Source organism: Borostomias antarcticus (assembly GCF_949987555.1).
Source record: "Borostomias antarcticus genome assembly, chromosome: 10".
Lineage (NCBI taxonomy): Eukaryota > Metazoa > Chordata > Actinopteri > Stomiiformes > Stomiidae > Borostomias > Borostomias antarcticus.
Window position 1 is genome coordinate 15,601,889 of NC_140243.1, and position 16,085 is coordinate 15,617,973.

The window sequence follows — 16,085 nt, forward strand, 5'->3', positions numbered from 1 at the left end:
TGAGATTCAGCCTCTCTGTAGGCAGCGCGAGCACACCAGAACACTAATGACAGGAGAAGGCCAGAGTCTAATGTTTCCACATTCCTCTGGAGAGGACTCTCTCACACAGTCTTCCAGACTCTCCCAAGCACCGCCATCTTGTCTTTCTGGCTGTAGGCTCATTAACCCCGCATTCACCAGCAGCATCTAGACCGGCTGACTTGGGATACTGAGGGGTCATAGTCAAAACAAACACGCATTGAGAGCCAGACATTTCTCTTTCAGCTTCTCAGCGGGAGTAGCTGTGTGCCGTTTGGGATCTCTCCTCAGAATTCTGTATTAAATGTCACACCAAGCCTTTCTTTCATCAGGGAGACCTGAGACAGAGATATCTTTTACAAAAGGAGCCCAGTGTACAAAACGCATAGTGGACAGCAAAATGCTGAATGTTCCCGAAGAGGGATTAGGTTTATCTGTGTAGCTCTGTGTGTGCGTGTGTATGTGCGTGCGTGTGTGAGAGAGAGATTGTTTATGTGTGTGTTGTGTTCACATCATTAAATCATAGTGCGTGGGTGCATTGGATTTATATAGCATCAAGAACTCACAAAGCACTTAAAAAAAGAGCACTTGGCAATTCACATGGGTGTTAGTGTGGAGTTACTCTAAATGGAATCAACCCTACTGTCTTAACAGCAGCTATTATGTCCATCATGTGATCCCTGTTAACCCTTCGTAGCGCATCAGTAAGGTACTGCAGGGCTGATAACCTGCAATTTCACATTACACAGTGACGTCTGAGGTCGACCTGTGTCTATGTGTTCAGAATCTGTACACTCTGTAATCTTTTTTGTTAAGAGCTTTGCAGTTGGGAGATTTCAGAGTGCATGGGTTTTCACATTGGTAATAGAGCCAAAACCAGCCCCCCTTGGCTTGAAGGAAGAGTGTATTAATATTAACAAAACATACTTTTGCGAGAAGAATCACAGTAAGAAGGGGTGCAGAAAAAATGGTTTAGGCTACATTCCCTTTTATACCCAACCATGAACTGTTAGAATTCAAACTGCGTTTCTGTAAGGATGAGCAATCAAGACCACTTCTTGATACTTATCAGTGACGAGTCGACGACCAATGCAGGGAAGGGATCACACGAGGAGCTGTGAATGCCACCAAGAGTCCTCATCAGTGTAGAGAAACGCAAGTCAAACATTCACAGAAATATACACTGTGTATCAATTCAAATGTCATCATATTCTTTCTCAGCGAGTGCACTTCAGATAGAGAAGACCAAACATGATCGTGTTATTGCTGTATACTTGGCCCCCGTGAGCCCGGGAGTCCAATGTGTCAGGAAAACAGCGACCATTTGGAAACTCAAATCTTTTGCAAATGAGGCGTTCAGAGGGATGGACCAAGCCTACATGTGCATTAGGGCTGGGTTTAAAAAATCGATTAATCAATTCTGAATCGATTCATGAATCCCAAAATCAATCTTTTATTTATTGAATGAATGAATAAATGAAGGAATGAATAGTTAATTCATTCATTCAATGATTCATTCATTCATTCATTTTTGGAAATCAGTATTGATACCCAGCCCTAGTATTGATGTGTTGCATACCTTGGCAGTCATGTAATTAAGGTTACAGCTAAAAAAAACAGGTTTTAGTAACACTAACCGAATCGATATTGAATCGAATCGAATTGTGATAACCGATTCTGAACCTTGTGAATCGGAATCGAATCGATTCTTGAAATTCAAATCGATACCCAGCCCTAATGTGCATCTTCTGGCCCCTCCAGGGGTGAAGCAGCAACAGTAACCCTGTTCCTACCGCTGACTGTTCAGAACAGTATCCATTTAGGTCCCAGCATGCCTTGCACAGCAATAAAGTTCCAGGGTGCCTTGCCCATGCCCAGACTCACAATGTGGGCTGGCATTTTCTCCAGCTGCTGTTTAATTGTTCTTAATTGACCTGCCTGGCTAAATATAGGGTTAAAAGAACTGTTTGAACTGAGATGATCCAGCATCCTAATCTGGATTCTGCCCAGATGGCACCGTTTCAAAGAACCTTTGCCTTTTCTCTGTCAACCAACCTCGCTGTAATGGCGTCATGCCTGCAGCACAGGCAGACTCTTTGCCGTCTATCTCTCCCTCACGGGCTAATTAGCCCGCACTCTAATTACTACTAGCTGTCGCCTGTCGCGCACACACACTGTCGCTTCCACATTTGTCAGAGGCTGCTCTGTCGCTCTCTTTCATCGACATTAAGAGGACGCAACAACAGATGTTCATGGGTTCCTATGGCAACCTTGACAAGCATATGGGAGTCCATAACCATCATTTTCATCAGATCGTTGTTGAAAATAAATAACGTAAAGAACTCTGTTGAACTGTGAGAATATATTTCTTACATGTTTGACACTGCCTGTCTGTCTGTCTGGTAGTGAGGTAGTTCTGATATATTGTGTTCAGCTCACCTGCTGGTCTACAAAGACTGGCAAGCTGTGCCATGCTGCTGCCATGTATGACAGTCGGATGGAGAGCATGTTGTTCACTGAGGTGGACTAGTTAACGCAGACGGCATTTCACGGGCATTCAGATACCACAGCCTTCATCCACAGGGGATATGAGAGAGAGCTGGAAATAGCAGAGGAGACCGGACTGACTGAACATCTCGATTCATCTAACCGTCGTCTGCACTCTCTCTCTCTCTCTCTCTCTCTCTCTCTCTCTCCCGCTCTGTCTCTCCGTGTCTCTCTCTTTGTCTCTCATTTCTCCGGCTCTGAAGCAGCTGAAAAGAATGTGTCACTATCATCAAAAACAGATGGGCCGTGTGATGATGCTGACAGCTCTGTGCGTTTGCCAAATCTGCACACCTGTTTTTATAGAAGATAAACCCATGGGGGAGACGACGTCGGCTTGTACTCGGTTGGGTGCTGTGCTTTCAGCTCTGCGCTGTAGGATTGTGTGTGCGTGTGCGCGTGTGTGTGTGTGTGTGTATGTATGTATGACTGATGATGGTGATAACCCTCTTGGCTGTTCAGTGACCCAGGGCGGAGGAGGTGGGGGGGGGGGATCAGGTAGGCCCCCCGAGCTGGGCCCACAGGAATGCACCTCCGGTAACAGCAGGAGACAGCTAGCCAGCTCGGGCCCCCCGGTCAGAGCTAGGCGGAGAGGCGCCCCGGCCGGCCGCCATGCTACACCGTCACGCATGGCAGCGCACACACGCGTACACGGAAGGATACGGACACGCATTCATACAGCAGGCGTAACACACGCGAACACACACACACACACATACACGTGCTTGCACGCACACACACAGAGGAATGCCACTGCAGGAATTCCAAGCAGCTCCATAATCCAAGTGCTGACTGAGGCATAGGTTGGAAGGAACGGCGGGGCGTGGGGGGGTGTGGGTGGGGGGTGCAGCGATGTTCAGGGAGGCAGGTGAGAGGGTACTGGGTTCTCTGAGAGGAGGGGGGTCGGGCGGGGGATCAGAAAGTATGCGATTTTCCATGAATTTGCTCCTTCCTTCCAGGCACTGTAGCAAGGGCTCACTCTGTCATCAATCAAGGCCCGTGCCCACTTTTGGCCTCATGGCAGGAAACACGCCTTCGGACATTTTGTCCGATCGTTTGTGTGTTTCCGTGTCCAGCTACTCTTTCGGGGAGGCAAATGGAACATCTCTCGGTTTGATGATTAAACGCCCCTGTTGTGTGTTTGTGTCTCCAGGTACGACTACAGAGAGATGCTACACAACTCCACCTTCTGTCTGGTGCCCAGAGGACGACGCCTTGGGTCATTCCGCTTCCTGGAAGCCCTGCAGGTCGGCACACACACACACACACACACACACATATACGAGACACACAGGCACCGATGCAAGTACAGTATCACATACACACATAGGCATGCTTGCATGTAAACACAAATATACACAGGCGTACAAACACACACACACACCTATTATTAGGAGAAGAGGGAAGAGTAACGTTTGGGCTCTGTTATGCTGCCTCCCCTCTATACACACACACACGCACACACACACAAACACGGTCTGTGTCTCAGCTGCTCCTTCAGAGTGTTGTTCTCTCCTGCATTAGTAATGGGGCTCAAGGCTGTTAATGAGAGCCAGACCAGTCTAGAGTAGGCCTCATCAACCAGGGACTTCCCCTGGAGAGCATCTGGGCTGAGTTCCCCTGGGGAAGATCTGGGAAAGTCTGGGCTGAGCTCCCCTCTGGAAGGTCTGGGAAGGTCTGTGCCGGTCTACATTGGCTGCTGTTTCTCACCTGCGTGTGTGTGTGTGTGTGTGTGTGTGTGTGTGTGTGTGTGTGTGTGTGTGTGTGTGTGTGTGTGTGTGTGTGTGTGTGAGCACATGTTTGCATGCTTGTGTGTGTGTGAGGCCAGGGGCTGTTTTTCTGCAGATTAGAGAGCAGCATGGAACAGGAGAGAGATACCTGGTGGTGGCCAATCACTGAATGGCACCCAGCTTAACAGATTAGGAACAGGACACAGTGACAGGACCATACCTGTCCGCACACACGTGGGCAGGCATGCAAGCGTGCACTATCAATCCTGACAGGAAATCAAAGTCGATTGGCTACTGTATGTCGCAAATTGCAGATTGTAAACTAAATTGGTGGTAGTCATCATTGTTGGAGACACAGTGAGCGTTCTATTGCTGGGGAGTCGTTGCAGATACTCACTACTACAATAACATGGGCTATTTCCCTGGCTGGCCTCGGCTGAGCTACGGTAACTAAAAAGGGACACAAGACCGTCAGAGAGCTAAAACTCAAAATGAACGCTCAAGGTGTCTCCAAAAGGACAAATGTTTAGGCTATATTTTGCAGTTGGTGACGATTCCACATTCACTGTGTGTTGTGCAGGTTCAGCAGAGGTCCATTTAGGATGCATTTCATTATGCTACTGTAATTGAATGAGCCTGCTTGTAAGAGTTTGCTCCCGTTTGTTGTTGAATATGCTGTCATAGTCGAATGGACGCCGGGAGTCACACTAATATAATACAGTGATGACAGACAGATGGTCCCGGTTTTTTTCAAGGCTACAAAATGCTGATGTGAGTTTTGCTCTGGCCGAGGCTGTATAAGCTGCCATCAGTGCTGAGTCTGAGGAGCAGCTGGCCGTGCCTCTGTTTCACTGCTCTGTCCTCGCCATTTGAATACGAGGTCAACGTTAGGCAACGTTAGCCCCTAAGAATACACAGACGCCAGACGATGTTAGATCAGAAAGCGCCTTCCTGAAGTCGTTGTTTTATTCTGGTCAATCTGACTGTGTGTGTGTGTGTGTGTGTGTGTGTGTGTGTGTGTGTGTGTGTGTGTGTGTGTGTGTGTGTGTGTGTGTGTGTGTGTGTGTGTGTGTGTGTGTGTGTGTGTGCACGTGTGTGTGTGTGTGCACGTGTGTTCCCTGTGCAGGCTGCATGTGTACCTGTCATGCTCAGTAACGGCTGGGAGCTGCCTTTCTCAGAGATCATCGACTGGAACACGGCAGCAGTCATGGGAGATGAGCGACTCCTGCTCCAGGTAATAATATGTAAATAATAATCATAAATATAATAATAATATTTATGTTTATATGCAGAGCTTCTCATCTGCCGAGACCAATCTCGAAGCGCTTCACAGATAAGACTATGGCAGAAATAATGAGTTTGCAGGTGTACTTTATACTGCAGTACCCTACCCTAGAACCTTTATACTGCAGTACCCTACCCTAGAGCCTTTATACTGCAGTACCCTACCCTAGAACCTTTATACTGCAGTACCCTACCCTAGAACCTTTATACTGCAGTACCCTACCCTAGAGCCTTTATACTGCAGTACCCTACCCTAGAGCCTTTATACTGCAGTACCCTACCCTAGAACCTTTATACTGCAGTACCCTACCCTAGAACCTTTATACTGCAGTACCCTACCCTAGAGCTTTTATACTGACAGAGCTCTGCATTTGCTGAGCACCAGCCAAATGCTGGTAAATGTCCCTTAGCCTGGAAGACAAACCCATCGCGAAAATGTTTTCACGACAGAGTCTGGACTTCCAGACGCACTGGACGATTTGAGTTTTTTCAGAAAATGGGGCACCAATCAGGAAACTGCATTTTAACTGCTGTTCCGCCCCCAGTCCCTGATTGGTTCCTATAGATGACGAGAAATACAACAGGGGTCCGCTAGTAGAATGTAGCAACGAGCTGTAACGTTAACATTAGAAGAATAAGCACAGCCATAAGTGCAGTTATTGCAGAAATAGACTCAATAACAACAGTTAAAGAAGAACAAGAGTATACACTTTCTAAGCAGAAAAGACATTTTCGCCATTCTTCCGATTGGATTTGGCAAAAGTTTGATCTATATTTTGTTACGCTGATTGGCTGAAGGAGTTTGTCTGTCAAGGGAAGTGCTCCCGCCCACTCAAATCGTTGTGGGCGGCTGGAAGTCCTATCTTGAAAACTATTGGCTTCCAGGCTAAATGTCCCTTGGGAGCTAAATGTCCCTTGGGAGCTGGTAAATTTCACTTACAAGCCACTGAAGCGGGCGAAAGTCCAATCATATAGAAGATTATCAAGAGTGTTATAAAGGTTTAGCTTGGGGGAGGGCGACACGTTCAGGACATCAATAACTGTTCATCTCATTCATTCATATAGTCCTTACATCGTTTAGCTTACTGATTTATACATGTATCCATCCATCAATCTGTTGATTCTGTCTCCAGATCCCATCCACGGTGCGCTCCATCCACCAGGACCGGATCCTGGCTCTGAGGCAGCAGACCCAGTTCCTTTGGGAGGCCTACTTCTCCTCTGTGGAGAGGATCGTCCTCACCACCCTGGAGGTGAGTGTCTGTGGCGCCCTGTACCTCCACCCTGTATACTAGTGAGGGGACACCAAGGGGGATCTGTCCGGTGTGACAGTGTCCTTCGAGTTTAAATAAAGGTTATTGATTGACATGCGTCCTCTTTGGCTGATTGGATTTGATACTGTCTGTATGTTAGAGCAGACAAGGAAAGTGGTTAAAAAAGTCATGAGTTTCATTTTATTTTATTTGATTCAGGGTTAGTCACATTGAGACTAAAGCCTTGATCACAACAATAAAAAAAAAATAAAAAAAAGTTCTGCATTCATGTTTTTCCTCACCGACTTTGGACTGTGACTTTGTTGGTGTTGGTATTCCCCCAGCGTGACCGTACCGTCTCTCGCCCTCCTCCCTCTCAGATCATCCATGACCGAGTGCTCCAGCACGCCTCCAGGAGCAGCCTCATGTGGAACAGGCTGCCCGGAGGCCTGTTCGCCCTGCCGCAGTACTCCACACACCTCGGAGACTTCCCCTTCTACTACGCCGAGCTGGGTCGGTAGCACGCACGCTCACACACACACGCTCACACACACATGCTCACACACACACACATGGGAGATCTCATCTTCTAATATCCCAAATACGTCTCGGTACCTGTAGCCGAGCTCAAAAGCAATGTTGGTTCACCACAGTGATCTACTTCAGCAATAACACACGAGAGGGAGTGCTGTGCAGAGCGAAGCGGAGTGCCGTTGCCCTGCACAGCCGAACTAATAACGATGATGAAGCGTGACCTCGAGTGTTATTGCTTTTATAAAACAGCACTGCACTGTCATTAAGTATCTTTTTGAAAAAATATGGGTTAGTAGTGTTCAATTTCACGAAATTGTGTTGCTCTCAGCCTTCCGCAATCCGAAATAGTTTACAATAGTCCCCAATTGTTTACCGTTGCTACAGTATAGGCAAATGAATGCCAGCTGGATGATACTTTTACCGGTGATTTACCCATTGGTATGTATTGTTATTGGCACGACTTTGAGCTGTTGTATAAAATATGATATTTGCAATGTCTTTGTGGTTTACTTTTAATGTATGACAGCACATCTGGATCCATGTCTCTGGTGAATAAGAACATAAACATTGAAAATAACCCACCGTGACACCAGACATGAATTATTCAAATAAGCCTTTAATTTATTCATTCTGTGCGACCAATTAACACAACCGTGTACAGCAGGGCACAGGGAAGGTCGGCGCTCTGATTAATTAAATAAATGTGTCCGCTTGACATAACGAGTGTCGAGTCTGCATGCTGCTGACTGACACCTTACTTAACGACATCCCCAAATAAACGTCCCCATGTGGCGGCCCAGACCTGCAGCGCTGTCACACGTGTGTGTGTGTGTGTGTGTGTGTGTGTGTGTGTGTGTGTGTCCCACCACCATCTCCCTGGTGACCATCCGTTGCACCCCACCACACAGAGAGGAGCTCCTCATTCTAGCAGTGCAGTTAGGAGGCGCTGTGTTGGAGCAGTGAATGAGTATTGGTTAGTTTGTGATGCCGATGTGTAGGGCCGCTGTGTGTGTGTGTGTCTCTCTCTCTCTCTCTCTCTCTCTCTCTCTCTCTGTCTAGCTGTTTATTAGAAGAAGAAGCATATCGCTTTTTGACTTTGACTTGCTAGCTGACTCTGGCTCTTGGCCGTCATCCAGGTATCAAGCCCTACCCCAAGTTCACGGCTGTCGTCCACGCGGTGACGCCGCTGGTCTCCCAATCCCAACCAATCATCAAGCTGCTCATGGCGGTGGCCAAATCGCAGTACTGCGCCCAGGTAATACCGCACACACCACGCGGTGGAACAGGCCGCGTGTCCATGCTATCAGCATGAGTCACAGACAGAGCTATTAATACGTTCTCAAGGACCTGTTTCATGAGTATCCACACAATCAGACAAAACGATTAAACCTGAGGGTAATTTAAATATGCTTTTTTGAGTCATGAGTCAACCCTAACGGCTTGGAAAGAGCCTGGTATGGTTTGAACCAGTGCAGCAAGGTACTCAATCCCTCAGTGTGTGTCCTTGTTTTCCAGGTGATCGTACTATGGAACTGTGACAAGCCCCTCCCAGCTAAACACCGCTGGCCCGCCACCTCTGTACCCGTCATCGTCATCGAGGGAGAGAGCAAGGTGGGCTACTCTCATCAAGCACATTCACAGCACAGTCCTATGGTCACTGACCAACAGTATCACATGCATTGGACAGCCCTCTTCTAAGTGATGCCAGTGGCTAGACAGGAAAGTATAGAGCTGTTCGCAGACTTAGAAAACACCCAATAGCGAAATTATCTCATTCAAAACCCCTTTTTCAACATCGACTGCACTTTTGAGTAGCAAAAAAAATGCTCCTGTAGAGTCGATTCGAGAATCGTTTGTATTCATACTGATTTGAGTACTTGTATACGAGTATTTGTGTTTGAGTACTTGTATTATGAGTATTTGTATTTGAGTACTTGTATTTGAGTGCTTGTTTATGAGTATTTGTATTTGAGTACTTGTATTTGAGTGCTTGTTTATGAGTATTTGTATTTGAGTACTTGTTTATGAGTATTTGTTTTTGAGTATTTGTATTTGAGTATTTTTGTGTCGTCTCAGGTGATGAGCAGCAGGTTCCTGCCCTATGATACCATCCCCACAGATGCTGTGCTCAGCCTGGATGAGGACACCGTCCTCTCCACCACTGAGGTGACACAGCCAAGACCAGCTGAGATCACTTCCCTATGAATCTATTAACCCCATGGTTTATGAATCAGCGTTACCGCAGCATGTCATCCAGTTCATAGTGCCCATGTCAGGTGTGTAAGGGATTGTCTTGTCTCTGATGCTCAGTGTTGCCCCGCTCTCCTCCCCCTTCTCCTCCCACTCTCCTCTCTCCTCTCTTCTCCTCTCTCCTCCCCCCTCTTCTCCCCTGTCTCCCCCGCTTCCCCCATATCCTCTCTCCTCCCACTGTCCTCCCCTCTCTTCTCCCCTCTCTCTCCTCCCCTCTCTCCACAGGTGGACTTTGCATTCACAGTGTGGCAGAGTTTCCCAGAGAGGATTGTGGGATACCCGGCCCGTAGCCACTTCTGGGACAGCAACAAGGAGCGCTGGGGCTACACGTCCAAGTGGACCAACGACTACTCCATGGTGCTGACTGGGGCGGCCATCTACCACAGGTGAGACTGGGGAACGGTCTGGCCCCCAAACTAGTGTAGGATAACTTCCTCTCGTAGTCCGTTCACATACAATGTCAAGTTTTTCTGCAAACTCACTGCTCTACAAACTCATCTTTTTCTATATGTGAAGTGCATATTAATGCTCATAACATTGTGTTGTGTTCACGTATAGTGTATTCTCTTCTAACCTGAGCTCCACTGACTGTGCCGGTCTTTAGATACTTCCACCACCTGTACACCCACTACCTGCCTGCCAGTCTGAAGGGCATGGTGGACCAGCTGTCCAACTGCGAGGACATCCTCATGAACTTCCTGGTGTCGGCTGTCACCAAGCTGCCACCCATCAAAGTCACGCAGAAGAAGCAGTACAAGGAGACCATGATGGGACAGGTGAGGGATGGAACAGAGACAACATTAGGTCTCTTCGGCTGTCGGTGGGACACACACACACACACACACACACACACACACACACACACACACACAGTCACTCAGTCCTGTTACTTTATTCATAACCCTTCTGTTGCCCGTGGCGTCTATAGCTGCACTTCTCCGCCTACACTGTTGAGGCCCTGTGATTGTTGAGCGTTTCCTCACCTATTTACATATTAAGATGTCTTTAATTGGTGGTACATGGTTTATCCCCTTCGTTCTACCTCATACTCTCTCCCTGTCTCTCTCTCCCCCCCTCCATCCCTCCCTCCCCCTCTGCAGACGTCGCGAGCCTCACGCTGGGCGGACCCGGACCACTTCGCCCAGCGGCAGACCTGCATGAACAAGTTTGCCAGCTGGTTTGGCACCATGCCGCTCGTCCACTCCCAGATGAGGCTGGACCCGGTCCTGTTCAAGGACCAGGTTTCCATACTGAGGAAGAAGTACAGAGACATCGAGAGGCTATAGCCAGCCTGAGCCGGCCCCCGCCTCCTGGACGCACGCACGCACGGTCGGGGCGGACGGACAGACAAGAGACCTTCCAGACGTGGGGGCTGGGTTAGGGTAGAGGAAGAGGGCGGGGCCTAGATCGGCCCAGAGAGGGCTAGCTCAGGGCAAGCAGAGGGGGGCAGAGGTCAAGGACATGAAAGACGAGCAGGGGAGGACGGGTGCTGTGGACAGGGACACCACGCCGTCTACTCATCCTACCCACCGGGTGCCAGGGCCGCCCGCGTAGGCAGTGGCAATGAGGAGCCAGGTTGTGTGAGAGGGGCTGTACCAACACACACACACACACACACACACACACACACACACAGAGGAGTGTAGAGGAGCCACTGCAGAGGCCTATGGACAGGAAGACCTTGGCGGATGATGGTTCGGTGTAAGTGCTCCATGCTGCTTCAACCTAGCCTGCTCAAACCCACGCCCTAGCTACACACTATGCACAAGTCCAAACGAGAGAGATCTGCTGCCAGCCCGATAACACTATTTTGATCAGTTGAGCTTATTTTTGTACACAATGGCCAGCAGCACTACTCTCTACTGTTTTAAAACCGTATGGGTGTGCAGTCTGCTACCAAGTGGGGGATCATGTTCGCCTTCAACCACAGGACTGAGATAGATTTCACTGTGCCTGGAGTTTGACTATCGTTGGGATCTGGCGAGTCCAAGAGGGACTCTGTGTGAACGAACCTCGATCATGCTGCTTCTCTTCCATTTGGATAAAGTGATTTGGAGATTTTTGTTAACATGATTAGCCTTTTTTTAGTGGGTTATTATATTTTTTAAAGTCTTCGGTTCTATTTTCTTCTTCTTACTCGTGAAGTACAACAACTTTGATTTTCAACCGGATGTAGTAAACGTTCCGTCATGGTGTCTTTCTGCCTGGACTAATAGTTACCTAGCTATCGTCACACCCATGCCCATCAAACTCTGCCCTGATGGAAAACAAATGGTTTGTTCACGTCTGAGAGTGTTGAATTCCCACTAACACTAAGCCTATGCAGTGCAATGATCCGCCCCTGTATGCGGAAAGGGAATTTCAGCGTATTTACGATTTCTATTGAGAAGCATGAAAGCGGGGATATCTTGAAGATGATTAAAATGTTATAAAATGAAGCAAGACAAAACAAGGGACATAATGATGTGCAGTTTCGACGTTTTTTTTTTTACCCTCAGAAATGGACTATTGACTCTCATATCCACGGTTTTGACCCATGCTATCTGTCTCATCCACTTTTAGCTCCTCATCCACATTCAGCTCTCCCTCATGATTCACTTGTCACTATAGCAGAGGCTTATATCCATGAAATGACTGCCTCTGGCCGCCACACTCCTCTTCAGTTAAAACTACGGTAATGTTCTCTCTGGCAATGGAAGGACTTGAGGAGTCATTGCTATCTACCACTTGAATGTGCCCTCAGCTGAAGTAGGGCTGGACTGTACTGTATGAGCTGCCTTGTCTGAAGGAGAGTGATCCTACGTCTTGTGAGGCTGAACGTCTGGTGAACTGGAAACTCGGGAGATGGCCGATACCTTCTGAGTAACTGACATCTGTTATGAAAGCCCGGGATCATCTCTACTGCCACCGTGAACAAAAAGAGTCAAAACAAATGGCTTGCACATCTTTAAGTGGTCATCAATATTATTCCGTTTCAGTCCTAATCAACATTTAAGTTCACCTCTCCTTTGGTCCTCTTGATATGTCATATCAAGCCTTATGATGTTTTGTTTGTTTGAGCTGGAATGTGCAAATGTGTGTTTGGAATTATCTGGCATCGGGTTATTCTTCATCCTCCAACACAGCCTCTCCTATAAAGCCAGCAACTAACTATCCAAAAATAGAGTCTCTAAAAACCTTTGTTGTCCATCATACGTTTCACTTTTTTCACATACAATAGGATATAATGGTTATAATTACTGTAAGATGAACATTCAACTGTTCCGATTCCTCATAGTGTATTGTACCAACGCCTCATAGTGTATTGTACCAACCACTGTCTCAAGTGTTCCATGATCCATTTCACACCCCCGTCATGAAGAATGCTATGCATTTTCCAGTTGTATTTAGTCATAACAAGGGAATTGTCCCCCCATATCCTGTTAATTTGTGTGTGATGGAATGTGTGCGTGTGTGTGCGCGTGCGTGTGTGAGTGTGAGGAGAATAGCTAAGAGCTTGGTATTTTCTCCGTAGTGATACTATGTAGATGACATGATTGCAGAAGAGCAATCTCAGTATTAGAGAGACAAACATGGCTATTTAGGCTACTGTACAGAGAGAGGACGCTCAGAGTGAGCATGGTCAGAGATGGAAACAGAGAAACCCACTTGGGCTTATTATTCTGGTGCAATATGTGGTTGGTTGGGTGTGTGTGTTGTCAGGGGGGGGGGCTTTATAAATCTTCTCTCACTGTTCCAGTTTCTCCTCTCTTTTTCAATGATATTAATGTGCCTTTAAAGTCACGTCTGAATTATTTGCCTTGAGCAAAGAGCAAGTCCCCATTTTCATTACATGGTTACCCCCCAACCCTATCAGAGTCAATAACACATAACTTTATAGTTAAACTTGTCTTACACTGGACTACGGTCACATCTGTAATTGACATTCCTGCCTTTTTGTAGGAACATTTGGGGGGCGTGTGAGGCTCAGACAGACAGATCTATATGTTGCTAACTGTTTATCTGACATATTTCGGTTTCAACTACTTTGCCTGCTTCCACAATCCCCCATGTAATTACAGACCTAATTTTATAGAGACAAAGATGAAAATAGAGAAACCACAATTTTGTAAAGCAATTTTATAATAAAAGAAAATATGAATCAAACTTACTCTATTTGTTGTTGTTTTTCTCATGTGGAAAGATTACTGTATTTGGATTGCCCCTTCAAAGCTGAATCACCCAAGCCTATCTTAAAGCCTATGAATGAATACTATCATCCCCACTGCATTGAACTCATGTTATGGACTATTTTATATACTGGTGAAGAGTTGGGATTCGATCCGTTAACACTAACGCTGACTAGGGGTTTCACAGACTAGTCAAATAGTTGACTATCAAACCGCTAGTCAACCCTGTGCATTGCCAGTCAACTAGTCGTTTTCTTTCTTTCTTTGTTTCTTTTGTTTTATGGGCAGAACGTGTTTATTTGCTTGTAAAAACACTACAATATATAAAACACTGGAATAAACACAAATAAACGTTGATAGTAAAAAGTAATACAAATATCTTAAGAATAAAAAACAACCGTAACTGTCCACAGTTTAGGTTGGGAGTCTGAAGAGAAATTGAGGCACTCAACAAAAACAAAACATTTATTGAATCATGGACCAAAATATGAATTTCTTGTTTTTAAAAGGTATTTTGTGTGGCCTCCCTTAAATTCGCTTTGGTTTTGCTGTGTCATTTTAGTAGTCCTGTGGTAAATGCTTCCCAAGCTTCGTGCAGGATTACAGATTTTATCATTATTGATTATTTGTATTGACTGTAATGTTATATAGTGTTTTTACGAGCAAATATACACTTACTGTCCAGATAAATAGCTTTAAACTATTTTCTTAGGGGGGGTTTGCAGAGTACTCTATGTGTTTATTGCAATTTTTTTGCTCTTGGGGGCGGCTGTGGGTATTTCATCTTCATTGTTTTTTAATTCTAATTATTATTATTACTGTTATTTTTAATAATATTATTATTATTACATTTGTTTATTGACCATTGTTATTGACTTGAAAAATGCGGTTAACTCACGATTAATTGATTATTTTGGGGGAGTAGTGGTAGTAATGCTATACCATGCTGACTACCATGTGGCTCACACCTAGAGACTGACTGTTGGTTTGGGACTGAGGGACTTTGGGATCTTGGGCAGTGCAGCGGATCTTGTGCAGTGCAGCGGAGAGAATTTCCTCATGTCTGTTCATATCTTGTCAGTCATCTCTCTGTCCCTCTCTCTCTCCTTTCTTTCTTCATACGCCTCCCAGACATAGTTTGCATGCATGGTGGAGAGTTGGCAAGCCAAGCTAAATACTACCTTAGCTTGTCTCAGTTTGTTTCTGTCAGCCCAGCCCCACCATGCCAAAAGCTGTTTCATAAATCTAGGAGCCGCTACTCGGAAGCCTAAATAACAGCATTGAGATAGTGCAGTGACCCTGTTTGGCAGTGACCTGTGGATGGTTCTAATGCTCTTAGACCCCGATTCGCAAACATTCCTCTGTCCACATAATCTTATTGATTATAATCTAAAACTGCAAGGCTGATACCCAGCATGCACTTGGATGTTGAATGATTGCTCCTGTTCTAAACCTCAACATCAATGACTGCTCCTGTTCTCAACCTGAAAGCCTATGCTCTCTTCACTTGTGACGAGTGAGTTGTGCTGGTGGTGTGAATAATATAGTGACAATCTCAGCCAACCAGTCAGTATAAATTGGAGCTACAATATTATACAGCATTGCAAATAGAAAATAGAGTTTAAACAAAATACAGTGCAATATACAAAACAAGATATACTATGAGGAGCATAATTCTATAGGAGCATAATTATCCTGGTCATAATTGAATGTGCAGATTACACACATTAAGAAGCTATTAGCAACATGCATGACTAATTTCATAGGGTTAAGAGAAGCTAGTTTATCTGAGATAATTTGCATATTTATGAATACACCAAGGAACTCTGGAGGAGTAAGTAAGACATATTTTCAGGCCATTTACCTTGGCAAAAAAAGTTGTAGAAGGTTGGGAATGGGATAGTATGCCAAGAGAAATATTGGCTAAGCATGTGGTATACATCAACATTACTAATAGATTCTAAATCAATAACAGACTTGTTTACAATCCAGACTGCAAAGCTTCAAATTCTACAGGGAGGAAGACATCCATTTTGTAGAGGGAAGTTTCAGTGGCCTAAATGATTCTGTAATAGTAGTGATGATCAAGGCTCTGTGCTCCAGATTCTCCCTTCAGACAGATGTTGACAAGGTGATAAATGTGTCATCTCTTGATGTTGCATACTGTAGGCCTATGTGCCGATCTCCACTTGGATGCCACAGCAGAATAGGCTTGGGGAGAATAGCATCTTTTTTTCCCACTGCAATTGGATACTTGTGCTTCGTATTTGTACAGTATTCATCACTACAAGAGATTATTTTAT

At 45.8% G+C, this 16,085-nt stretch overlaps 1 protein-coding gene across 1 annotated transcript in view; it reads left to right on the plus strand.

Moving 5' to 3' along the window:
* The window catches only part of LOC311314087 (exostosin-1a-like), a 31,945-nt gene extending 18,238 nt beyond the window's left edge, over window positions 1-13,707 (plus strand). The window contains exons 2-11 of the mRNA XM_084444395.1: window positions 3,716-3,809; window positions 5,419-5,526; window positions 6,710-6,829; window positions 7,210-7,342; window positions 8,500-8,618; window positions 8,879-8,974; window positions 9,440-9,529; window positions 9,839-9,999; window positions 10,218-10,389; window positions 10,714-13,707. Coding sequence (XP_084300521.1) covers window positions 3,716-3,809; window positions 5,419-5,526; window positions 6,710-6,829; window positions 7,210-7,342; window positions 8,500-8,618; window positions 8,879-8,974; window positions 9,440-9,529; window positions 9,839-9,999; window positions 10,218-10,389; window positions 10,714-10,899 — 1,279 coding nt within the window. The 3' untranslated portion in view covers window positions 10,900-13,707. The remainder of the gene's footprint in view (window positions 1-3,715; window positions 3,810-5,418; window positions 5,527-6,709; window positions 6,830-7,209; window positions 7,343-8,499; window positions 8,619-8,878; window positions 8,975-9,439; window positions 9,530-9,838; window positions 10,000-10,217; window positions 10,390-10,713) is intronic.
* The last annotated feature ends 2,378 nt before the right edge of the window (window positions 13,708-16,085 follow it).